Here is a 24,604-nt window from a genome sequence, read left to right as displayed (position 1 = left end):
TGTCTCTACTTCACTATTTTGTACAATCTCCTTCGCCGGCGTCCGGGACGGAGATTCCTAAAGTTCGGTAGAACCGGCACGAGGCTGTGGTACTTAGGAGTGTGGGGTTAGTAGACCCCCTACCCCAATCCAACTCCGGTGCGGGCTCCAATTTCAATTACGCCCCCGCCAACTTTGGCAGGGGAGGTTTGGATTAGAGGCGCATCTTGATGAAGGTTTATCGGCACCCGAGGAAACAGGAACACAGTACTTAACACGATCCTCCCTGTACTATGGCTCAAATCTTACCGGGTCGAAAATTATGGCTACTTTCGGTATCCTTCAGGAAAAGAACTTTGAACATACGCCGGGCACCACCCTGTTAACCGATGAGATAGCAGCAGGCGCGAGCGCACAAGCAACAGCAGGGCTCAAACATGGCCGCGGACGATATTCTCATATTGTCCTTGCACCACAACCGTTGGATAATCCCGACGATCCGCTGGTAAGGACCATCACTGGGGAGAAAAAGGAAACGACATGCTAATGCTAACCCCCTTTTTTCAGAACTGGCCTCAGTGGAGAAAGGACCTGTGCCTTTTCACTGTAGCTTTCGGCTCGCTCTTCTTCACCGGAGTGCTCGTTCCCATGTTGTCACCTGCAACGTATGAACTCAGTGTGGATTTGAACACAAGCATCGCTGCTATTGCGCAGTTGACGGGCGACTGCTTACTCTGTGTTGGTGCATTTGGGCCGTTTGTCTCGGCCGTGTCTCGCGTCTGGGGCAAGCGTCCGCAGTTTCTTCTGGCGTCTCTCCTCGGTGTCGTTGGCACACTTATTTGTGAGTGTATTAACTCATACAATGGCCTCCTGGTCGGACGACTCTTTCAAGGTCTTTCCGTCACAGCCTATGAGTCCCTCATTGTGGCCTTGATTGGTGATATTTATTTTGTCCATAAGAGGGGGGCCGGAGTCACGACTTTCCAGTTGGTCACCAACACTTTCGCCGTGTTGTCTCCCATCGTCGCCGGGGTCATTTTCAACAACCTGGGCTGGAAATATCTGTTCCATGTTTCTCAGCCTTTTCTTGTCGTACAGCTGGCCATGGTGTTCTTCTTTGTTCCGGAAACAACATATATCAGCCGACCAACCCCTCACACCGGCGTGGTATCTCCTGAACAGCAAAGACGGCTCGAGGAGGTGAAACAAGTGGAAGTCGCAGAGTGCGAACACGTCACTCCGGCCACGCCAGCAAGCGAGCAGGATATGGGCCCCCCGAAGACATTCTGGCAGCGCTTGTCTATCTTTAATGGGCGACTTAATCGCCAAAATCCCCTAAGACTTGTCCTCGCCCCGTTTGTTTGCTTGGCGAATCCCGCCACAGTTTGGGGCTGCTTGACCCAAGGCATATCCTCAGGCTGGTGGGTTGCGACATCGTTTGTCCTCGCTCAGATATGGTCTGTTCCTCCGTACAACCTCTCAGCAGCGAGTGTCGGCTATCTCTACGTGGGTCCTTTTGTTGGAGGGTTCCTGGCCGTCCTTTTCATGAGCTTTTCTTCCGACCCTATTGTTCGCTATGCTGCCAGAAAGAACTGTGGTGTGTACGAGCCAGAGTTCCGAATTTACCGTAAGTACCATAATCTGCACTTCTGTATGGCCCGTTGAGCGCTCACATCTTATGCTTTAAGCAATGATCGTCGCTTTGGTGACAGGGATACTTGGTTTGTTCCTCTTCGGGAACATGGTGGAGGCAGGTAAGGGATATTATGTGGCTAGCTGCCTTCACGGAATCTACGGCTTTAGTGTGAACACGGCCGGCGCCGTCATGAACTCTTATGTCGTTGATGCCCACAGCGAGGAGAGTACAGAAATGCTTATCATTGCCATGGTTTTCAAGAACTTCTTCTTTTTCGGCCTCTCCTACTGGGTCAATGATTACTTGGCTCTCGTTGGCCCAGCGAGATATTTTGATTTACAGGGTGGCATTGTTATGGGCATCTATCTCCTTAGTGTGCCCATGTATGTGTTTGGGAAGATCAACCGAGGCTTTTGGGGGAGGTTTGCCCTGCTCGAAAAGCTGGGTATGGCTGCATCAGACTAGGGGTGGACAAATCGATATATGGATGCGATCTATCGGTTTAGGTATCGGCAGACGCCTCCCCTGGTAGCACAGTCAAAGAAACGTGTTGGCAACCTAGAATGTAGAGGCACACCTCGTTCCTGGACAACAGCTTGCGATGGCCTATCGTTCACGACTAACCGGGTTATATTGCAACACTCGCTCACCGGACTGTATCACCATTGACAGGCAACAATGGTGACGTACACTCGTTAGATAGATATATAGACAGGCTTGATACCATCCTTTGACCCAAGGGGATCGGAGCATTCTTTGGACGAAGAGAAGTTTGACATCGGCCCACTTTTGAACCTTTTCCCCTTGGACCCATAAGTCACGTTCGTGTACACCACGACTCTACTGGTATTCAAACACAACCCTGCAGTCTTCTTGATGGTCCGCAAATAACGACTTGCCTCCACTTCTTCAACAGACAGTCCGCTACGCAAATTCCGTAAACGGATCCTCTTAGACACGAGCAATACCCGCTACTATTCAAACGGAAGTGCAGAAAACGGCTCAACACGCAAGACAACTGGCATATCCTATATCTGGTACCTACCCCTCCTGCGGATCCTGATGTTTCTTTCCCGGCGGGGGTGTCTCTAAGAGCGTCGGTCCTTCAACGGTATCTATGAGGACCGTAAGTTGCGGTCCAATGCATGCTCCTTGTTGAGAGGGTTTCATAACGTCTACATCAAGTCCAAAGACACAACGCGGTTAGATTCACCTCCAAAGGCTCGCCGAGATGAAGTAGCCCAACCACACAGTTGGCAGCGGCACCAGCCCTGCTACAACAATGCAGTGGTTAAGGCGCTGCTCGACAGCGACCGGTCTCGCTGAATCAGACTTCTGCCAACAACCATGTGTCCGGCCGTCGCTATCGCCACGATCGACGTTTTCTGCGCGGCAAGCAAGGCTAAAGGCTCCTTTGTGTGATAAGTAGCGACGCCAAGACTTGTAAGGACCCTCGAATGCTTTGTACGCGCTTCGAAATAGTGTGTAGGAGTCCGGGAGCGGTAGAGAACTCCTGTATGCACAGGGTTTGCCATCACGAGCCATGGATACTACACCGTCTTTGGCTTGACCGGCTTCAGTGTAAAGGAATCATCGTCTGTTGGACGAGTTCGCGAAAGCCATTCACTTCCTGCAGCTTTTCCCGTTCTTCATCACTCGGTCTCTGAACAAAGAGCCATGGCAGGAACTTCTTTGAATCTTGACAGAAATTGAATCGCCCAGCAACCAGAACGGGCCATCTTCACACATCTTCACGGAAGACAGAACTCAGCACCTACGTGAAGGTCCACCTTTGGCCTTGTACCCCAGGACCAATACTTGGGTTGGGGCCTCTTCAATATTCCTGGGCCAACAGACCTCCATGCCAGCCTCCGCACGAGGAACGCTTCTGGCATGGATCAAAGAACTGTCGATGCAAGTGCATTCTGGAGTACCATACCAACGGGTACGAGTTGAAGCACGGCGGGGGAACTAAGAAGGGAAGATGGAAAAGCGATGCGAAATGGAACAAAAGTTTTCTATGAGGGTATGCGAGCTACGAAATCCCTCCACAAAACAAACCAGCGCTCAAATTTTCATGATTCTTCTCGTAGAGTGCTCTGTAAAAATTCAAGGCAAGTTCACCAGAATATTGCTCGTAATGCTGAATTGAAGTTGCTGTCTATTTCAGTCTCTTGCGCCTGGTAAAAGATTCGTCCCAGTTCATAATTTCCAGTGCCCAGTCAGAGCCATTCTTCCCAGGGAGGTATTTTGTGCATGGCCGCCAGTTGGTCCTTTGTCACCTTTTGGTCGCGGATTCTTCCTCGACACAACTCGTCGTCCTCCTCTTTTGCCCTTTGCTTGTTCACTTTTTCTTCCCGAACTCTTTTGGTTGGCCCATTTTTGCTCCCCGAAGATGGATTTTTAATCTGTTTTCCAAACGACTCAGGTGGTCTTGGTTGACAATGGCGGTTCCGGACTCCATTTTTGCCAGATCAGAGTCTTTGATATTACACAATTTGGCGAGATCTTTCTGAGTCAAACCCTTCTCAAGGCGGGCCTTACTAATTAACTGTCCGACTTGCGCGCCGATTTCCTTGGGCTTGACTGGCCCATTCTCGCGATCGACTTTGGTCAGGTGTTGGCCATCAACATTAGATTTCTTAAACGGTAACCTGTTAGCATCTCGGGCCAATTTTGCGGTGTATAGGTAAGGCTGGTGGCATGGCTTACACTATTTGCGCTGCCGTATTTCTTTTCTGTCCCAACAATGGCTCCAGACCGAGCGGCTGCGTTGATGGCGGATTTTCCCTTGATGACACGTTCACGCTCGGCGGCCGTGCCTCCACTGGGGCGGACTTTGCTGCCGATCCGGACTACACTATCCCACTCTGCGTTGGACATGATTGTAGGTATGTTGGGAATGACGAGCAAGGCTGGGTGGTCCACTCGTAGATGTTGTCCTTGCGGTGTGGGAATGTATTCGTGAAAAGGCAGAATCAACTACGAGGGATGATTTCGTGATGGCGAAGCGGATTGAATCGAATCGTGTTTTTCAGACAAGAGAAACAAACAATGTTTTTGTTGGTAATCTTTTGAGTTATGGATTTTAATGAGGTGAGGCGAGTCGTCGGAGATCTAGAAGTTGCCATCAAATGTGCCAAGGCTGATTGAGTCATCGAGCATGAGCAGGGCTTCAAGCCTTGCCCCCAAGTTTGAGATATAAGCTATCCCCGAGTTTTCGAGGGTCTGACAGAGCCCTCCTCATTCCCCAGAAAGGCTCTCTATGTTGTCCGCTTTCCATCTCAATCATAGCCCCATATCGTGAACGTCATGTCTCCTGATCCTGTCGCTATCAACCTTTTGCTTGGGCATGTCGCCACCGAGACTACAGAGTTCTTGTGACCTTTCAAGGTGGCCTGTGGCTCCCCGGTGTCGCTACTCCAGATTCGCACAGTCTTGTCCCGCGAGCCCGATACGATCCATTGTGCGTCTCCTGTTTCCGCAACTGAGAGCACATAGTCCTTGAAGCTCAGTAAGCGACCTGTTTTAATTGCGCACAACCTAAAAACTCACCTCGTGTCCAGTCATTTCTCGCGTCCAGACATACCAATCGTCTGAGTCCGTCACCAAGCCCCAGCATAGGATAGTTCGGTCCAGACTAGCGCTGAATATTTTATCGCCACTTCTGGAAAATGCTACGCTTATCACAGAATCCTGGTGTCCATAATCCTGTGGTAAACGAAAGAGCCTCTCTTCTTCCAGCGAGATCAGACAAACTTTTTTGTCAAGCCCGCCTACCGCGACATATCGCCCATCTGGGGAAAATGAGACAGACGTAGCACCTTCGTCGTGAGTGAACCTCGAGATGTTGGATCCGGTGTCGCAATCGTATAGAAGAATATCTCCGTCGCCCGACGCTGACGCGAAGATGCGGCCATCCTGAGAGAAAGCGACAGCATATATGTCCATCGAATAACCAGGAATCGCTCTCTTCAATTGGTGGGTTTCAACTTCCCACAGACGAAGCGTAAGATCACCTGCACCAGTCAGAAGAAACTTACCATCCGGCGAAAAGCAGACCGAGCGCACAAATAGATCTGCGTCATCAGCAGACCCATGTTCAAGCTCGGTGACATTCGACATGTCTTCGAGGTCGAAGATCCGAGCACTCCGACAAAGTCCGACAGCGAGATACCTTCCGTCTCTGGAGAAGTTCACGCAAGCCACTACCGAGTCTTGCGCAATATCATGAACCAGAGAAAGGTTAAGATTCTCTGCCTTGTCATTGTGCAACTGAATTGTCCAAGACCGGGGGAGAGTCGGTGGAGACGGATTTGACATCTTCGGCTTGGTGACGGGGCCGTATTGGATCAAATCATCCATATGATAGTCTTTGGGCTGCTCGCTTGCGCCTGCATTTCGAAGAATCTGAACAATGTTGGCATGGCCTGTCTTCCTCGCTGCCTGAATAGCGGTACCACTTCGCTTATTGGACTTCTCCAGGTCTGCTCCAGCTTCTATCAGCAACTTCACCACGGCCTCATGGCCTTTTCTAGATGCCAAATGGAGTGCGGTCTCATTCTGAGCATTTGCCCCATTTATGTCAGCTCCTGCTTCGAGAAGCAGCCTGACAGTATCTGCTTCTCCTTCCCCTGCAGCCAAGATGAGCGCGGTGGTACCTTCAGTGCCTCGAGCATTGGGATCGGCGCCTGCCTCCAACAACTTTTTTAAAATTTTGTCTCTACCCATCTCCGCTGCCACTTGCAGAGCAGTATATGTATGTTTCCAGTTGACATCAGCCCCCGCATTCAGCAGGATGTCTACTACAGTTTCGCGGCCGCTTATCGAGGCCGCCTGGAGGGGGGATTCATCAGCCACGGCATTGATATTTGCTCCTCTGTACAGGAGCAGCCGTACCACCTCATCATGGCCTTCAGCCGCTGCCTGAAACAGAGGGGTTCGTCCATGCTCACCACTTTTGTCGACAGATGCACCTTTGTCTAACAGAAGTCGAACCACGTCAATATGCCCCTTCTCAGACGCTGACACAAGTGCACTTTCACTCTCATTGCAAGCGTCGATGTCAGCACCACGATCACATAGCAGTCGCACCACATCCACGCGACCTTCTGCCGAAGCTGCCATCAGGGGCGTCCGCTCCCAGTGCTCGTATGGCCCGCGCGCCTCGATGTTTACTCCATGGTCAAGCAGTGTCCGCACAATTCCCAATTGGCCACCTCCTGCAGCCTTGATCAGAGCATGCTCAAGTTCTGTCGCATGAGAACTCTCATCTCCATCCCCGTTACGCAAGATAAACTGCACCCTTTCATTGTCACCAATGTCGACAGCTTCCAAGAGGTTGTCCCATTCGTCCCCGAGCCCGACTGATGATTCAGAATCCCCGTCACGGGAGTATTGCACTTCCCCGACCGCAACGGCAGATTCCGCTTCACCATTATCAGCCTCGTCATCGTCGGTAGAACGAGGGAGAGAGAAGAGCGCCAATCGTTCCAAGTGAGAAGCAAGATGGGACTGCAATGACTTTGTGTCGGTGGGAGAGAAAAAGCAGATGGGACAGGGTCTATCTGCAGCCGAGGAGAAAGATTCGCTGGCACGAAGATGGATTTCAGAGCATAGAAACATCGCCTCATTCTCATGCTCAGTTTTGATGTGCTCCACATATGCATCAATCGAAGGGTAAAGCAAATCAACATGATCAGGACAGCGCCATTGTTTTCTGTGGAAACTATTTTCGTGTTCAATCCAAGCTCGGCGTGTGTCGTATAGTTGGCTCGCGGTTTTACAAGCAGGGTAGGTGCAGATATATGGTCGCAGGTCGTGGATTAAGTGGGCCTTCCATGCCTTCTCTGTGAGCATTTGCCTGGGGCAGATTGTAAAACAATAGGGGCACTCGAAGAATTTCTCGCCGGCCGGTCTTTTTGGCGGCGGTGGGAATTCAACGACTTCACGACCTGGGCCCCAGTCTGAAGGAGCATATTCCGAAACAGAAGTTACTGACTTGTTATCTGTCAAGCTTATGGAAGTAGGTTGCAGTGTGGTCGCTGTTGTCACGGTGGGAGGTGCCAGAAGATCGGTAAGCTTTAGAACAGTTCTTTCGCCCCCTTTGTTTCCCATATCAAAATCTTTGGAAACGTTGTGATCGACAGGCCTGGTTGCTGGTCTTCTTTGCTCCAAGGCTAGCTCTGTATGTTTTACAAGCTTGCCGCGATGCTCCTTCCAGTAACCGAATTGTTGTCGTCTCAGAATGTTGGCGCGCGCAATCCGATGAATGAGGAATGGTGCTATTCCTTCGCCTCCGACACTGTTTTGGCCACTATTTTGGTCATCTGGATTGATTGAAGATATTTCTTCGGCAATCTCCATGCCTGATTTACAGAGTGTGCAGTTCTCGACGCTGTGCCACGTTTCAGCGTCGTGATCGGTTGTCTGTAGAGCACCAATGTTCTGTTGATGGATTTCGTCTGGGACTTTTGACTGATAGTCACGAAAGACTGAGAGAACATAGTCGTGATCGTAGTGTCCAAAAGCGTTGATCAGGTCGACACCGGAGTCCTCGTCAATGTGCTGAAAGAGTTTGGCCTTGGAGGAGGCGAGTCTTCTGGATGGGTTCCTGATGAGCGTTGACAATCTGAATAGGTGATCAATCACGTCTATGACGCTTGCTAGCAGGAGATCTATATACCACTGCGGCTCATGCTCTTCATCTTCGCTGTCGTCCTCTGAAATAGCCGCTTCATTGTCCTGCTCGCCTTCGGAGATGTTTTCGATCCGTGCCAGAATTGCATCGACGTTTTCCGCTTGTAGCTTCTTCGAGTCTCCGAATACAGTTGTTTCTTCCAAATATCGATTCAAATCAGACAGGTGGGTTTCGAAGGTGCGGGCTAGACTCTCCGCCTCGCGAAGGCGGTAGTCGAGGGAGCCGTGGCCTGGTACCAATAACCCAAGATCCACGGCCCAAATTTTAAATCGCTCATATTCTCGGAGAAACGAAGAGTGATTTTGGGGAGACAATCGGTCAGAAGGATTGTCCTCTGTAAAGATTTGGAGGACCTGCTCGAAGAAGTTGAAGGCATCCCTCCCCAGACTGGCAAGTCTTGTAGAATTGGAGTGGATTTGATGGGTCATGTTTGGAGGATAGGCATGAACTGGTTTGTGGTGCCATCGTTGATTAATATAGGACCAAGCCTGCTGCGAGGTTGATCGTCCTTGATTCTTTGTGCCAATGGAGACATTTACAGTCAATGAAGAAAGAGAAGCTTCATTGTCGCACTCAAAGAAAATGTCTCTCTGATGAATGAGGCGCTTGGGCGCAAGTGCAGCGGGGGAGACTTGCTCCTTGCGTTCCGGCCCGCCGTCAGCTACTCGTCAAAAAGCTATTGCAAGATAAGCGCTTCAATCATCATTGAGCATAGAAACGCCACTGATTTGTTTATTTTTGCTGAACGAGCTCCACTGGCGGCACCTTATAAGCGCCCCCAGCTCGCTTTGTTGGAACAGTGACCATAAACTTGAAGCACATATGGAGGACGCTGAAACGCACTATGTACCTTAGTGGGAGTACAGACACGCAGAAGAGCGAGAGTCAAAGACCCTATAAAAGACTCAAGGCAGTGACAAACGACCTTACAACATCGGCGTTACGCTACCAATATCGAAGCTTGACACGGGACATGACGCTTCACGCCCAACCCGATCAGTCTTGGACGTTTGTTCAAGGGGTGCTTGAAAATTGATCCTTTGCCTTGGTAACTTGTTCGACACCAAGTGTTAGGAACTGACATGTCTGGGATTGAAGTTGCTGGTCTGATCCTGGGGGCGATACCCATCCTAACTGAAGGCCTCCAAACCTACCGAAAAAGCCTCAAAGCTGTCAAACCGGCATTTGAAAAAAGAAAAACGATAGACTCTCTCTTGAGAGCCCTTTCCAGACAGGCGACGATCCTCGAAGAGCTGTTGAAATCGGTTCTCATCGAGAGCGGATGCGAGATCCCGTCCAGTTTTCCAGCAGGCATAGAGCAAATTCTCACGGACTCTGAGACCCAAGAAGCTGTTAAGGATTATCTGGGAAGCAAGCATGATATTTTCATTTTTACCCTGGAAGACTGTGACGAGATCTTCCATCGATTGGCTTTGAAAATCGCCAAGCTGGTTCCATCAGTCAAGGTGCGACATTCTCTCCCGGTCCACATGATGATGAAGTTAACTCCCTGCTCCAGGATTCAGTTGAGCTCTCAAAGCTGATTGAAGCCAATAAAAACACCAAAAAGGGGCAACTTGACCTTGTAGCACGGATGTCTCTAGTGCTCAAGATAAAAAGCTTCGATGAAGACTGCGAAAAACTCGACGCAGTCCTACATTCTCTGCAGCGCCTGTGCCAGCTTATCTCTTCTAATCATCATCTAAGCGGCCAGCAGTCCTCCGGCAAGACCAAGCGACTTGCGAAAGCATTTTGGAATATCAGAAAACGTGCAGAAGACCTCTATCTTGCAGTATCGAAAGGCTGGGTCTTCGACTGTCATCGCAAGCATGAAGCCCGGCTTATCTTGGAGGACCGTGTGGAGGAGCTCACAGAACTTCAAAAAAGACCACGTAACGAACAGCTCCCGGTCTATGTCTTCCAACTTCTTTTGTCTGGTCAAGCTCCACAACAAGAGAATTTCTGGCACGAATCGACGGTTCAAGCGTTCCATGTCGCCGATGAGGACGCAAGACAACCGTTACGTTCCGACGGTCCCCAAGCCACCAAGCCTCGAGTCACAATTATCGCTCCGGCTCCCGAATTGCCGCAGAGGTCAATGAAGGACATCAAGGATATTTGTTCGGCAATCGAGGAGGCACGCAAGAACCAAGAACATATCATATTTGCATTGACCAAAGATTGCAGGATGGCAACGGGCCCCACGCGTATGGCCGGATTCAAATCCTCGAAAGCTAGAGACGGAATCCGGCTGAAAGACTTGCTTCAGAACCACTCTCAGAGCACTAGAAAAGCTTTATCCTGGCGGATAAAGACGTCACTGGCACTGAACGTTGCATCTAATTTTCTGCAACTTCTCCGTACACCGTGGGCTCTTCCTAGGCTGTCGAGCGACACGGTGTCTTTTCTCCAGAACCCCAACCAGGAAGCCGATATCAGAAAGCCCTTTTTATCGCTCTCATTTGAGCAATCGACCGCCGGACCGGCTGTGTCAAACACAGCTTTTCGTGTGAAAGAGGCTCTTTTGAATTTAGGTGTTATGCTGTTGGAAATTTGGCACGAAAAGACTCTAGAAGACCACTTTCCGTTAAGCTCTGGATCCATGCGTGTTTATGAGCTACAGGTTCATGCACTTGAATGGCTAGAGTCAGACCCTCACGCCTTGCCCAATTCGTATCACCAAGCTGTCTTCCACTGCGTCGCGGGAGCGATGAATTGTGTCCCTTGCCCCAAGGATTGGGATGACATGAGACTCTGGGAGACTGTTTTTCAATGTGTGATCGAACCCCTCTACAAGATTTCAAAGTCCTGAAGATTGGCACCTGAAGAAATGGGCGTCGAATGATTTCTGATCTCTTTGGATCTTATGAGCGGGCCGACTAACGTCAATGCTTTCCCCACTGACACATTAGCGAAGCGCCCGTCCAAAGATTTCAGGCGATCCAACGAAGAATTGTCATGTCAAAATGCTTACACTGAGCATTAAACCTGGACAAGCGTCGTATTGCCACGTCCGTTCATACCTCCTGTTCCCTTTGAGGCTTGAAGCTTGCGTATGCCAAGCCCCAACTCCTCGCCATGGGAACAACGTCGGAGCTATTCAACGCAGAGATGAGTGTGCTGGCTCCAGGCTAAGGTCCTTTTCCATTTTCGATTATACAGTCACTCCCAAATGACGGATGCTTCGGCAACATGGGGGGCTGGCAGAGGATCGAGCACCCTTTTCAGAAATATTGAGGAATCCAATCAGAAGGCTGCCCTAGCCTTGTCCACGCCCAAGTGCGAGCCTAGTCTTTGTCATGTTGCGTTCCATCTGTCGGTTGCTTCAATCTTGGAGGATCTGCTATCTTCTGGTAGATTCTGGACAGCCACAGCGAAGTGCGTATAAGAAGACCGAATCTCTGGCTATGAAATACCTTGAGTCCCATCATCATCGTTTCCCACCAAACAGCCTCCCAGGCCAAGAGAGTCTTTCACTATTGTACCACTCTGTATCGACCAAGCCGTCTAATTGAGTCCGTCTACCAGTACAGCCCTGCAAGGAAGGTGAGCAAATACATGTTTGTCTGGGGCAAAGCTATCATCTAGACGCTCACCAAAAAGTGGCCAAGTTCAGTTAAAAGGGGCCGAATGATTCCGAGTTCAACATCACAATATCGAAAGGGCCCACTTACGAGATAGCCGAGATCAAATACACAACCACTAACGGCATCAGGCATGCCTACCTCTTGCTCGGGAAAACTGAAGGAGTTCCCTTGTTCCTCCATATTTTATTTTCGGAAGAAGTTTCGACAGGCGGGACCCTCTATTCATCAATCCTTTAGCAGCAAAACGACGGCCCATTCTCCCCCATCGACAGCACCAGCGTTGGTCGCAGTGAAAGCGAATAGCCAACCAGTTATGTCGGCTAGACACAGGCCATCATCGACGTTGCCAAAGCACTCAGCGTTCCTAAGCTTAACGTCCTCGGCTTCTCCCGGGGCGGCTTTGTTTCTCGACGCATTGCCCTGCAAGCCTCTGTCATTTTAGCTATAAGCCACTTCAGAGCAGAAGGCATCACCAAGAACAAACTGAGAAAATGACTAGATTCTTTTTACAACGGATTCATCTCGTTCCATTTTCTGCTTAATGGACTATCCAACAAAATGCCAATGAAAAGACTCAGATACATGGCCACTCCTCTTCAGGAAGCTGGAAGACTTCATTCGGACGGATACCCTCTTCAGGCACACCAAACTCGTCGAAGAAGTCGTTCATCAACCTCGAAAGTGACTCATCCAGAAACCCGAGACCGTTGTCTGGGTACAAATGCAGACTGGCATTGTAGTTACAAGTCGCTTCCAAGAACGTAGCTGTTCTCTGTTGGGACCAGGAGATCGTTGCTGTCGTTGGCGACAAGGGCTGGGCGTTTGATCCGGCCGAGTAGACCGTAATAGCCTTCATCACAGTGCTCGCCAGAGAGCCAGCGTCGGACCGGGGGGATCTGGTTCTCCAGAGCCTGGCCCGACAACATGAGAGCAAAATTGGGACGTACACCGACCATGCACTGTAACCATTCTTCTGCGAGGGCTTATTGTGCAAGAAGAAGCAAGGCTTCTTGGATTTGCACCGTTTTTCTGGGTTCACTCCGCTAGCAACTGCAGCAAAGTACTCTGGATCGCCGCCACAACGCCTTCACCGGCAAGGGTTGGAGCCAACGATGATGGGCTTGCGAAGCAAGTTCTACTGCTTTATACGCCGTAGTCAAGCCACCTGCTCCCTATGTTCCCGTGACTTTTATTATAGCGCTGTGGCTTCCCCATATCCACCACTTCCAGAAATCTACAAATTTTTGCTCACCTCTGTATTCTTCGGTTGATTGGCAGGCATCACGATACCAGGTATATTGCACTGCCGTCGAAAGACGATGACTAGGCTCTCAGGCAACTGAATCTGGTGAGGTCGAGATGGTTTCCAAGAGAGATCACAATGAAGTCATGTCCCAGAGAGGCAGTCGCCGTGTCCTTCCTAAGGTCTCTTCGATCCTTCAAACTTGAATCTGAATTGTATCTTTCCCGGTTACTCTTCATGTGCCGGCGATTTTGAAGCCGAGAGTGCCCGATTGTTGGGTTGACGTCTGACACAGCGAATAGCTGATTTGAATTTGAGGACGTCTATGTCAACTCCACAAGGTATGTTAACAAACTTGCGCCTTTCGATATGCATGGCTGTTCGTGCAAAGCGGGAGCAAAGGAAACAATAACTTCGCTCCAGCCGGTGAGAAGGAGACGGCGGACCTTTTCCAGAGGCGTGAATGTGCCAGCAAGAGTATTGTATTATGGAATGCGTTACTCCCTCGAAACCTGAGATCTTGTCGGAAATATCAATTTCAAAGACAGCATTAAATCAAAGAACTGCAGCTGACTACAGAATGAGATTGAGGAAACCGCCAGGCAGAAAAAATCCTCTGGCTTCTGGCTGTCAACGGAACTGCCCAAAAAATAGCAATTTTTGTCAAGATTTGAACGGTATCGTGCGTCTGAATTCCCAGAAGCCCCCTTCTGAAGTCTCGTGGATAGGCTGATATCCTAAGACGCCCTGGATAAATGCGAGTATCAGAACAACATTCACTCTGATCCGGCGTTGATGGTGATCGAATGGTTCAATGGTCAGTGAGTCATAGAACAGTCCAAGTCCGAAGTTGGATACTACAAGCTTGATGCGCAAATATGGAATCTGGGGCAAGTCTCAGTTGGAGGAGTCAGGGTAGGTGGACTTCCTTGATACTTACCTTTCTCACATCCTCAGGATCATTCTTAATCCATCGTTGCAAGTAGTCAGCCAAAAGCTTCAGACTCGGTTCATGCGTCGCTGTCACCGTAACTTGATTTGTTCCACTGGACAACACTTGCATCAAATACGGTGTCAGAGTTTGAAACAAAACATCTGGCCTCGGGATGGTCTGAAGAGCAGGGAGCATATCTGGTTCGACAACCTCCGGGTCGACATCACAAGCTCGCAGGCTGCTATCGGCAGTGGATTCAATGTTGGACCAGCCTTCATAGTCCCTGCTAGAAGAGCGAGTTTCCTCGATGCACGTAGAGGTCTTCAGATCCTCGAAAAGATTCTCAAAATCAGTCTCGAAGCCTGAGCCGACACTGGCCGCCTGATACGTGGCCTTTTTGGGCAGCCACAGGGTAAATGCGCAGTCCACGGTGGACCAGGACGTTTTCGGTCTCGCGAAACTGGAAACCTACACACTGAGAGGCCATCCTTCTCTCAATATAAGGGTACAACTTACCTCAAGGACTAAGTTGACGGCCTTCACTGGTTCGACCTTGCTCAAGAATTCCTCAGTCCACGACTCAAATCGGTTGTCTTCCAACCTTTGAGACAGTGTATCAGCCCAAGTTTCCACTACACGAGCGACTTCCGGAACAAAAGTCGCCCTGTCAGCATATCCGGATCCAAGTTCGGCCCATATAAATAGCCACTCGACATTGCATGAGACAGGATAACCTAGAATTTGTGCAAGCTTCTTGAAAGATTTCTGCACCGGAGTGTCGTCCTTGTCATAGACATCACGAATATCTTTCCGTATTTGCAGAGGCCTGGAGCCTGTGAGAACTTGACTGGTAGAAAGCCCGGTCATACTTACAGTTGAGCCATGCTAGATGAGTTTGGAGGGAATAGAAGGGAAGAAATCAATGCCCTTGGCTACGACTATGAAGATGGTCATCAATGATCTCTCAATGAAATCGGCGAACCGGATCGAGCAATCGCACCAAGGAGCTCAAAGGGTCAGTCCTTGGGCGCAATGTTGAACCATCGTTTGGCGTGTCGGTCGCAATGCCACAAAGCATCTCAAATTCTTGTCCATTGTATCCGCCTCCGCGAAATTTGGGCCTTTCAATCCGTACCAAAATTTCGTGCGACCAAGACAGAACGACACGCCAAATACGATATTTACAGTTTTCCATTTGCCAAAGGCGAACACACCGCACTTTCGGCCCCCCTGAAATCAAAGCCGACAAGGTCTAAATCGCGAGACTGAATCGATCTAAGGAAACGGACCAATTGAGCTTGTACTTGCCAGCAGGGTCTGTTTTCCGGTCCACCTCCCTCGTGGCGACGCCGGACCAGCCCTATCCAGACCATCTCGTATGGAGGATGAAGCATAATGAAGTGAGACCACATAAAAGTCCGTGATCCTCCACTGGGAACGGAGCTCAACCCAGGTTGTAGGACTGTTCACAATGGCTACAAAGCAACCCGTCGAAAAATTGGCCCTGGCGGTTCGTAAGAATGGTAGGGAGAGCATTCCAGAGTAGTCGACGTGTTGATTGATCTGTCCAGTGCGCGATGAATGGGAATCCAAGAAGCCTGAGCATGAAGAGAAGATCTCCAAGATTCTAGGCGAGGCTTGGACCATCACAACCAATCCTAACCTGTTGTACGTTTGCACGGACGACGAGTCTTACAAGTCGAGAATCGGAACCGTGATAACATGGTGTGGTTGCACCGGAAGGGGATGTCTCGTCGGAACAGGTGATATCTGACCGATAATAGGTACATTGACCCATTCTGCTATAACCTTGAGGAGTTTGTCAAGTCTTATGGCGATGATGGCAAGGCCGAGCTCAATTCTCTCTGTTCCAAGCATCAACTGGAGCTCGCTCCTCAGGAAGACACGAAGTTCAACTATGGCGGAATGCAAATCAAAGATGGAATACTTCGACTTGTCTTTGCAGATGGAAGGCTCGCCGTCAACGCGTCAGATGTGAGCCGAGATTTCCAAGAAGCAATTAAGTCCGCCGCGGCATCGTCGAATGGCGCAAGCGCATTCAACATTGTGGCTAGAAACTCGGTACGCAGTGACTATGATCCGGCGATTGGAGCTGTGCAAGAAGCCATTGGAAATCTTGTTGGCATCCCTGATATCAAGCTGAATCCCAATTTCGAGAACAATGCCAATGTCTTCGCCCAAGCCGAGGAGGAAATTAGATCTGATTGGGACAAATGCTTCGGTTCAGCCACTCTAGAGTACTTCGAAGGGCTAAAGTACCAATTAGAGTATCTTGGCTTCAAGGGCGATGATCTACTTCAAGAGGGATTCCAGGATGGAATCTCGAAGAAGGAAATCCTGCTTCGCGTCGTGGATACATTGCAGAATGGGACATACCATGAAACTTTGATCGAGGACGGCATGTTAGTCATTCAGGTAAGTAATTTTCCCGTATTTGGCTTCAGATATCGATTAATCCTTGTACAGACGATACCGAAGTATTGGTGGACAAATGTGAGCGATGTGGGAAGCAAGATCCTTGAGCAGTTGTAGAAGCCCGCCTGCGATGGCAAGGGGAAACAATATCTTGTACCCAGTGCTGAACAGACATCGGCACCAAATTGAGATGCTTAGTACCTAGAGAGACTTCCACCATTTGCCATCTGGGCTAGGTGTTGAGTTGTCCCCAAGAATTAAAAAACATGCTGGAAATGATATTGAAGATTGTATAATCAAACTGGGGGAAAATTCATGCGCCCTCTCATCGTCTCGTGTAAATCTATTTCCGTGACGTTTTCCGACCATAAATCAGAGAACATGGCTTTCCCGAATTAAGCCCTTCACAAACCACACAAATTACATGTCTGGATTTTTGACCTCGAGACGTAGGGGGTTTTATCCAACCTATCGAAAAGCAACTTCCTCCAGCTTCAGAGTGCCATCTTCAACTCCCTCGAGATATTTGTCGAGACCCATCCCCCACCGCTGGCGACCGATATTCTCAAGATCCATGTCGGCGGGACAAGACGGGATGGTCGGCCATTTTGACTGATCATCTTCATGGTCTTCAACCTCATTATCTTCATTGTCGTCGTCATCAGCAGCAGCAGCAGCAGCACTATCGAGCTGTGCATGCTTGCCGCCTTCAACCTTGCCGCCATGTCTCTTCACTCTCTTATCGTCAATGACATCAATCTTGTCCACTCGCACCAAAACAGGAATCACCGATCCTGTCCCTAATGAAAACTGTCGGTGACCGAGCACCTTGAGCATGGCACCAATCGCTCCGGAATGACTTGTGAAACTGATTCTCTCATTCTCTTCGCTCCGCATTAGGGTGTCGAGAAACTTCCTCATACGAGCCTTCAATGCCTTGTCCGGCTCCCGGTGCACTGCATTCCAGAATTCATCTGTCTCCGTGAGGAGGGGGTCACGGGTGGTGATGTAGGACGGATATCGCCGTCTGATATATGAAACTGGGCTGCGACGGTCGCAGGTATGAATTCCCGATCCTTCGCGAAGACGTTCCATCACCGTTGGCTGGAAACCTGGGGACGGGATCAAGCCCTTGAAGGTGATCTCTGCCGTTTCCATCGCTCTGTCGAGGGGACTCACATAATAAGCTTGTGGGAGATTCATTTTCTGCTCTTCGATTTGTGTTTTCCAGAAAGCGTTGACTTCCTTTGCTTGCCGTCTGCCTTCTTCGCTGAGATGTGCGTCGGCCCAAGTCATGACGCCGTCGGGGTCGCCGTCGAGTGCCGAGTAATGGCAATTCCATGCCTGGTTGCCGTAATAACGTTCTGCGATGTTATGATAGCCGTTACCATGGCGGCCCAGGAAAAGGAGCTTATGTTGTGTGGTGGATGAACGTCCGGATACGTGTCGACGCTTCTTTGCAGCGTTGTTTAATGATGTGATGTGATTCTCGAATCTTTGCCAGGATGTCATGCCCTGACCGTGGTCTGGGAGCTTCTTATCCGAGTCATACGGGCGCTGAATCAGCCCGAAATTTGTCTTCATGAATTCAAAATCCTGAGCCTTGGTGTTGGGGTCATCTTGCAGAAAATAGCCCTCCAGAGTGGTGTACTTGAATATGTATTTCTTCAGCTTTTCTTCCTCTTGCTGATTTCCCCCCGCTCCTGGGTCAGGGTCCGTGTGGACGTCCAACACTTTCTGGCCGGCCAGACCGAGCGAAGCCCCCACGTCGCTCATCTCAAGCAAACCACAGACAGCAAGTGTGACGGTCAGGAAGAGAAGCAAGGGTCTATGTATGCCTAGTTAGCAGCTCCTCCGTGGCCCGACCTATGGCGCAGGCAGCGGTTTGGTTCTACTTACACAGCAACGGTAGTTCGACAGAGTCTCGTCGGTTCCCTCCACCGATGAACTTTGCGGTGATTAGAATTAAACAACATTATGGGTGGGCGTTACAGCACGTTAAGTATAGTTGCCGCCATGTCACGGAGCGCAGGATTTGGTTTGACATGGTTGAGAGTGTCAACGTTGCGTGGAATCACTCCCGGTGAGAAAATGGAGGGACTCGGAGTACGTGATTTCCACTGATGGCACCTGTGCTACACCGTAGTGTATTACGGTGAAATTCTAAATCACCAAACGAATTGTATTAGCACCACCACCATTCCGTCCGAGGTACACCACCTTGATGGCAGAGATACTTGTGCCACAGCTCCGTCAATACGACGTGGGTTTGAGAGGGCAGATTTGACAGTCTGGCGAGGAAGACGTTTTAGTTCCTCCGTACACGGTCGCCGTTTGCTGAACCTGGGAAGTCGATGGATCGATGTTGTTTGACGAATGGTTGACCTCTGCACAAAATTTATCGGGATCCCATTCCTGCAAGGCTGACTTCAGATCCTCGATGCATTCCGGCAAATAAAGAAACACTCGCAAAGACATCAGGTACTCCTCCGTGACGGCTGAAAAATCGCCATATTCAGCCATAATCAGATTCAAGTAGATCAAGCATGCTACACGGCAGTTGTCGACCGCCCGTCTTTTGTCGGGATTATCGTATCCGGTGTGCACCTTGGTCAACGCATGGCTCCGCTCTGTACCGTCTTGGAGGGCCGTGGTTCGGAACTTATGGCTTCTGAACACCTTTTGCTGCACCGGGGTCGAAGGAAGGTTCTTTAACGTCTGGCTTCTTCGAGTGTTGAAAAACTGTATGAATTCCTTGCAGGTCAGGTTGAATGCAGACTCGGAGTTGGTGGTCGGACAACCCCATGAATTAGCCACTGGCTCGGCGAATCCGTCAACGTAAGCAGGATTGCCTTCCGCGGTAGGCTCTGAGAGGGCTGTGAAACTCCTATCCTCGTCAGTATGTCCTTGCTTGTGGCATATCACCAGCAGACCAGCTTTGTGTGCATTGGCGAATTGTTATGGAGAGTGGGAAACCCTCCACGCTCGAGCAGTAACCGTTTAAGCGCTCCCCAGTGCATTTGTGTGCCTCTCAATTTAGCTAGATGGTGCGCTGCGTGGTGCAACATGCCTAAAAACGGTATATGATGTTTTCGATAGAGATTGAACAGGTCCCAGCAGGAACGAGATCTTCGAACGGCTCTGTCCCAATGTCTGTGGACCGAGGATGGGATGACAAAGTAATCTGTCTCTAGAGGCATGACTTAACCACTCGAATCCATGCTGAGAAGGGAGAAAAGCCACACTCACAATGATCAATGAGCTCATGGACATCTCGAGTCGCAGGTATTGGATAGGAATTGAACGGATCCGCTCGACCACCACCGACCCTTTCGATCAGAGGGAGGTAATGCTTCGTTCCTGCGGGCAGCCTCGCAGCATCATCTGACTCCCTGTACTTGTCATCTCCAACAACCGCGTTGTCCTGCTTTAATTTAGTCGACCCCTAATCTGAACCACTAATACTGGCGTGCTCTGGCACGTCTCGAAATTGCTTCACAGCCTTACTGCTCTCATGCTTCTTCCTTCGGTAATGCTGCCTCGTGACAAATGACCTCGTCTTCCTCCTTTCGGCTTTACTTCGCAGTCCTTCGACGAATTCGAACTGCTGTTGAAATCCAGGTGGCGATCCTCCACTAATCTTGCATTGAAAGGCCTGCAGAGAGATATGCAGCTGGGCTCCGTGGACATCCACTGGATCATTGTCGAAAAAGGTCCATTGCCGCGAGGCCATTTTTAGCAAGGCATTACGACCATGCGCTTGACCATAAATGACGCAACAGGCTGTGTCGCATTCGACTTGACTTTTCGAGAAATGTGAAGGCTGGACAGACGTCATTGCATTGTCTGACAACCGCGCTCTTACAATTTGCATCCGGCCGTCCGCGAATCTAATATTGTTGAATCTCGAAACGACTGCTAGGCTGGGTTTTATCAAGTCCCGAGCTGCAGGAGCATTCCGCCGTGAGCTCAGGCACAAGAACCACTGGAAAAGATCATACTTACTACGTAGTCACTGGGACGGTCAAAGACAGAACAGGAATAGAGCCAGCTTTGTTCGGATTGACCCGCAGGCGCCTAAACTCCGCGCTCGAAATCCAGCTCTCGTATCTCGATTGTCACGAAACCTTCATACCCTTTCTATCATGATCGGATTGACATAAATCAAACTGGGATCATTCAGACAAACGTCGATACACGGCCAGTGAAGCGAAGATGGCGGCGAAAACACTTCGAATCTTATTCTGAATCTTCATTCCTCCGTGGCCTTTGCCGTCGTACAGCGGACGTGTTGTATCACTGGCTTTAGGTGGATGTGGCGTACCTGTGGTTGGGACAGTCGGGGAAGGAGAAGCAGTGTGAATAACGACACTGCCAAAAGTAGCTGGTGGATTCGTCTGGTTGACTAGCAACGTCAGTGGGCAAGATATGCTTTCATCGAAGGCTGATCAGTGTTATATGCCATACCAAGCTCACATTCGGCTCAAAAAGTAATATCTGTAGTATTTCGAAAAGAGTGATGGACGTATTTGCTGCATCAAGTAAACTGGCAGTCCGGTCAATCCAAGCGTTGGTAAGGTTTTGAAGCATTGCAACGTGGTAGAGAAAAACTCCCCACGCTATACGTCTATCGGCGGTGATCGATGCCCGTACCATTGATGAGTTCGTCAGTCCCATCGAACGCATTGTAGATATTATCAATCAAGCCAACTGCAAGGTGCCCAGTCCCAGATGGTATATGTCCAATGTACATAGGTTTGATTTCCGGTGAATTGGGCCAATCTTGCGGAAAGTTGGAAGAATATTCCGTTGGGGATGCCGTTCTTGTCGTAATGGTCAGCGTTCTGAGGGTGACACTGCCTCTGGAGTCCACCATTGCAACCTGAAGGGTTCCGGCGAGAGAGACAGAATTCCCAGGCATTTTTGGACAATCGTGAGCCACGACGGGATATGGGGAAGCGGTTCAGCTGGGGTATATTCAACTACAGACATTAACGCAAAGACCCAAAACGATTGGTCGTCATTGCCTTCGTCGAAGGCCTGATTTGGATCGTTGACGTCGTACCAAGGGCCCAGTTGAGAGAAGAGGACTTTTTGTGTAACATTCAGATATGAATTGTCGCCAGTATAGTGCCAATATTCTATCATTCCATCCAAGGCCGCACCGCTCTCCCAAAAAATAGTACGCAGGTAGTGGAATTTTTTGACGCCTGCAGTTCGATGACCACTGCGAAGTTCTTGAATCCCACGTGCGATCACATTAGCGGCTTTCGAGGCTGGATTCTGGTAGCCATCACCTGCTGAAAGGGAGAAGGAAAGCCGTCATAGCGGCGGATAATGAACTGCCATGAATCATCGATGTTCAAGACGCTAGACAGTGAGTGAGGCGGTAAGAGCGAGAGTAATGTTAGGAAGGTCAAGACAAAGCAATGCATTGTGAGAGTCACAAGACTTTGAAAATACAGACGAAGAATAGTGACGGGGCGAAAGGTCCCGGAAGGAATGGCGCGAAGAGAAAGGGGGAGAGAGTACGATGGCGGAGTTGGTAGAGTAGTGTCAATGAAGGTTGAAAAAGCCATTCCATCCCAGTTAGTTGACAATGGTGGTAGAGGTAGTGGTGAATATATGGGTCAACCAAGCTTGCCCCAGCGATTTGAATGAGCATGTCACTCTCACACAGGTCCTGTGCAGTACCAACCCACGATAGTGTACCTACAGCAGATTTTGACATTTTCTCGCATCTCGGGAGACGATAACTCACATCGATTCAACATCAGAAGCATGCCATCAATTGTCCTTTGGACTCGCTCCGTGTTCATATGCGCAATGATGACAACGTCCGCGTGGCAGATCGGTTGCTTTGACTTCAGGGTCCAAAGAATACTTGAAATCAAGCCTGCCAATTCCCGTCCAGCCAATGTCGCGAATCCAAGGATGAATGCGTGCTTAGAGGACTCCAGGTAAGGTCAATTGAGATCTTTACTCGCCAGAGAAGCATCCGCCTGGGCAAGGGCATTCTGCAGCCATTCGGCCGCTCGATCATCTCAACATTAATGGGGCTTCGTGAGAGTTATCGGGAAATGCGAACTCGAATTCGACGTTCCTTGCCAGGCATCTGTCAATACCGGATCCGGTTCAGATATAATTTTCTAGCCTGAGTCGTCGCTGACCCCATAGGTTTCGAGCTCCCACAACTTCACCGACCGATGAGCTGCTTTGGTATATGTCTCGACTGTACCAGTTCTCCTGTCGAATTTTGCATGTGGCTCGAATACCTGCTCATGCAACATCTGCAAAATGATCTGGCTTTCCACGGAGAAAGCGTTGCATCTGCGTCTTACTTTGCCGCAATTCTTCTTTGCAATACGAGGACCCCGCAGGCCGATAAGCCAATCGGCGGGGGAATTCCGTCCAGCCAAAGGCCACCTCTACGACGAAGGGTTGAGGCCGGCGAGCTGAAGCCCCATTCAGCGTTCCTTATCTGTGTTATCAGGTCGGTGCAGGTTCTGGGGGTAATGCCAGTTTAAACGAGGCCGAATTATAAGAAGCATCGACCATGGGTGGTAATTTGGCTCTCACTTCTTGCATCCACAACAGTTCCAGTTGTGCAAAATGATTGACTTTGAGCTCTCGCCTGAGCAATTGGCATTGCGGAATGCCATCCGAAGCTTTGCTCAGGCCAATCTCAAGAGCGCACGGTCGGTGTATGAGCCTCAAGGAGTTCCTTTCACCAAATGGGAGGACCGATTTCGCTCGACGCAGCCCATATATGACAACGCAGTAAAGGCCGGCCTGATCAAGGCTCAGATTCCAAAAGAGCTTGGGGGAATGGGAGGCCCTCTGGTAGAGGCCGCTTTGGTTGTCGAGGAATTCTATGCCGTTGAAACCAGCGCATCTCTGACGATTCTGGGGAGCGGTCTCGGATTGACACCTTTGATCATGGCAGGAACTCCGGAGCAGCATCAAAGGTTCTTTCAACCATTTCTTGACGGCACGGGCTCCCCTCTTGCGAGCCTGGTGTTTTCCGAACCTGGAGGGAGTGCAAATTTTTCAGAACCAGGGGCGCCAGGTCTCGAAACCGTCGCCAAACTACAGGGTGAGGAGTACGTCATTTCTGGCGAAAAGGTCAAAAGAAGTTGAACCCCAGGTACTGCTCAGGAGATGACTGGGCTGACAGACAAGTAGATTTGGGCAACTAACTGCTCGGGGTGGGATGACCGAGGTGCTGATGTACAATGTGTTCTGTGCCGAATTATTGGCTCTGCCCCTGCCGAAGATGTCCGGGGTCAGATTGCCATCATCATTGTGACACGAGACGATATTGCGAACAACGATGCCGGTGCCTATTCGGTCCTGTCACACCCAGAGACCATTGGGCATACCGCGGTGAATGGACCTCATATCCGCTTCCAAGACTTGCGTGTTCCGAAATCAAACCTGCTGGCTCCTCCAGGAAAAGGCGCAGATGTGGTGGAGATGGCATTTACCGCCTCAGCCGCCCTGGTTGGAGCCATGGGAGTTGGGATCATGCGAAAGGCCTTCGACCATGTCTTGGCCTGGGCCAAGACAAATCATCGTGGCTCCAAGGAAGCTATGATTCACAAACAGAGCGTTGCAGATCTATTGATCAAGATCAAGACTCGTTGTGAGGCCACGCGGGCCTTGGTTTGGAAGGCCGCGCATTGTTTTGGGCGGACGAAGTTTGGGGCAGAGCTGTGCTATGAAGCCAAAATATTCGGATCCGAAAGCGCCGTCGACTCAGTGATGGATGCTATCAATTTGGTCGGTGTTTCAGCGTATTCTCGCGGTCAACCATTAGGTGACTTGCTCAATGATGCGATAGTATTGCCCATCTTTGATGGAGGAAACGTTGGGGTACGGAGAAGACAAATCGAGGCGATCTTTGCTAGCGAGTCCTATGATGCATGGGAGACGACATTTGGGCCAGAAACATGAGAGAATGAGTGTGGAGAAAGAAACGCATCTTCCCGACATTGGTTCAGGGGTAGATAGCACTGCCTGCGTGGCTGCTTCAAGTAAAGGCCAACCAGGTTCAAAGTCTCTGCGCCGCCGCCAAGGAGCCCCCAGC

At 50.0% G+C, this 24,604-nt stretch overlaps 9 protein-coding genes across 9 annotated transcripts; 4 read left to right on the top strand and 5 right to left on the bottom strand.

Moving 5' to 3' along the window:
- Positions 1-301: 301 nt before the first annotated feature.
- On the top strand, positions 302-2,080 carry Z518_09698 (uncharacterized protein; the record flags this gene model as incomplete). The annotated part of the gene is made up of 3 exons (XM_013412315.1): positions 302-484; positions 547-1,606; positions 1,668-2,080. The coding sequence occupies 3 exons, from the start codon at positions 302-304 to the stop codon at positions 2,078-2,080; spliced, it is 1,656 nt and encodes a 551-aa protein (XP_013267769.1).
- Positions 2,081-3,959: 1,879 nt separating this feature from the next.
- On the bottom strand, positions 3,960-4,498 carry Z518_09697 (uncharacterized protein; the record flags this gene model as incomplete). Its single annotated transcript, XM_013412314.1, has 2 exons — positions 3,960-4,256; positions 4,328-4,498. The coding sequence occupies 2 exons, from the start codon at positions 4,496-4,498 to the stop codon at positions 3,960-3,962; spliced, it is 468 nt and encodes a 155-aa protein (XP_013267768.1).
- A 401-nt stretch (positions 4,499-4,899) lies between these two features.
- Z518_09696 (uncharacterized protein) lies at positions 4,900-8,743 on the bottom strand (the record flags this gene model as incomplete). Its single annotated transcript, XM_013412313.1, has 2 exons — positions 4,900-5,118; positions 5,171-8,743. 2 exons carry the CDS (start codon positions 8,741-8,743, stop codon positions 4,900-4,902), a joined length of 3,792 nt encoding a protein of 1,263 aa, XP_013267767.1.
- Positions 8,744-9,397: 654 nt separating this feature from the next.
- On the top strand, positions 9,398-11,127 carry Z518_09695 (uncharacterized protein; the record flags this gene model as incomplete). The annotated part of the gene is made up of 2 exons (XM_013412312.1): positions 9,398-9,781; positions 9,835-11,127. The coding sequence occupies 2 exons, from the start codon at positions 9,398-9,400 to the stop codon at positions 11,125-11,127; spliced, it is 1,677 nt and encodes a 558-aa protein (XP_013267766.1).
- A 2,681-nt stretch (positions 11,128-13,808) lies between these two features.
- Z518_09694 (uncharacterized protein) lies at positions 13,809-14,946 on the bottom strand (the record flags this gene model as incomplete). Its single annotated transcript, XM_013412311.1, has 3 exons — positions 13,809-14,030; positions 14,086-14,547; positions 14,596-14,946. The coding sequence occupies 3 exons, from the start codon at positions 14,944-14,946 to the stop codon at positions 13,809-13,811; spliced, it is 1,035 nt and encodes a 344-aa protein (XP_013267765.1).
- Positions 14,947-15,550: 604 nt separating this feature from the next.
- Positions 15,551-16,632, top strand: Z518_09693 (uncharacterized protein; the record flags this gene model as incomplete). Its single annotated transcript, XM_013412310.1, has 4 exons — positions 15,551-15,602; positions 15,651-15,804; positions 15,864-16,515; positions 16,567-16,632. The coding sequence occupies 4 exons, from the start codon at positions 15,551-15,553 to the stop codon at positions 16,630-16,632; spliced, it is 924 nt and encodes a 307-aa protein (XP_013267764.1).
- Positions 16,633-16,983: 351 nt separating this feature from the next.
- Z518_09692 (uncharacterized protein) lies at positions 16,984-18,291 on the bottom strand (the record flags this gene model as incomplete). The annotated part of the gene is made up of 1 exon (XM_013412309.1): positions 16,984-18,291. The coding sequence occupies one exon, from the start codon at positions 18,289-18,291 to the stop codon at positions 16,984-16,986; it is 1,308 nt and encodes a 435-aa protein (XP_013267763.1).
- A 2,851-nt stretch (positions 18,292-21,142) lies between these two features.
- Z518_09691 (uncharacterized protein) lies at positions 21,143-21,436 on the bottom strand (the record flags this gene model as incomplete). The annotated part of the gene is made up of 1 exon (XM_013412308.1): positions 21,143-21,436. One exon carries the CDS (start codon positions 21,434-21,436, stop codon positions 21,143-21,145), a length of 294 nt encoding a protein of 97 aa, XP_013267762.1.
- Positions 21,437-23,127: 1,691 nt separating this feature from the next.
- On the top strand, positions 23,128-24,471 carry Z518_09690 (uncharacterized protein; the record flags this gene model as incomplete). Its single annotated transcript, XM_013412307.1, has 2 exons — positions 23,128-23,640; positions 23,701-24,471. The coding sequence occupies 2 exons, from the start codon at positions 23,128-23,130 to the stop codon at positions 24,469-24,471; spliced, it is 1,284 nt and encodes a 427-aa protein (XP_013267761.1).
- Positions 24,472-24,604: the final 133 nt, after the last annotated feature.

This window comes from Rhinocladiella mackenziei (assembly GCF_000835555.1).
Source record: "Rhinocladiella mackenziei CBS 650.93 unplaced genomic scaffold supercont1.8, whole genome shotgun sequence".
NCBI classification, from domain to species: Eukaryota; Fungi; Ascomycota; class Eurotiomycetes; order Chaetothyriales; family Herpotrichiellaceae; genus Rhinocladiella; species Rhinocladiella mackenziei.
This window is presented reverse-complemented; position numbering and strand designations above follow the sequence as displayed.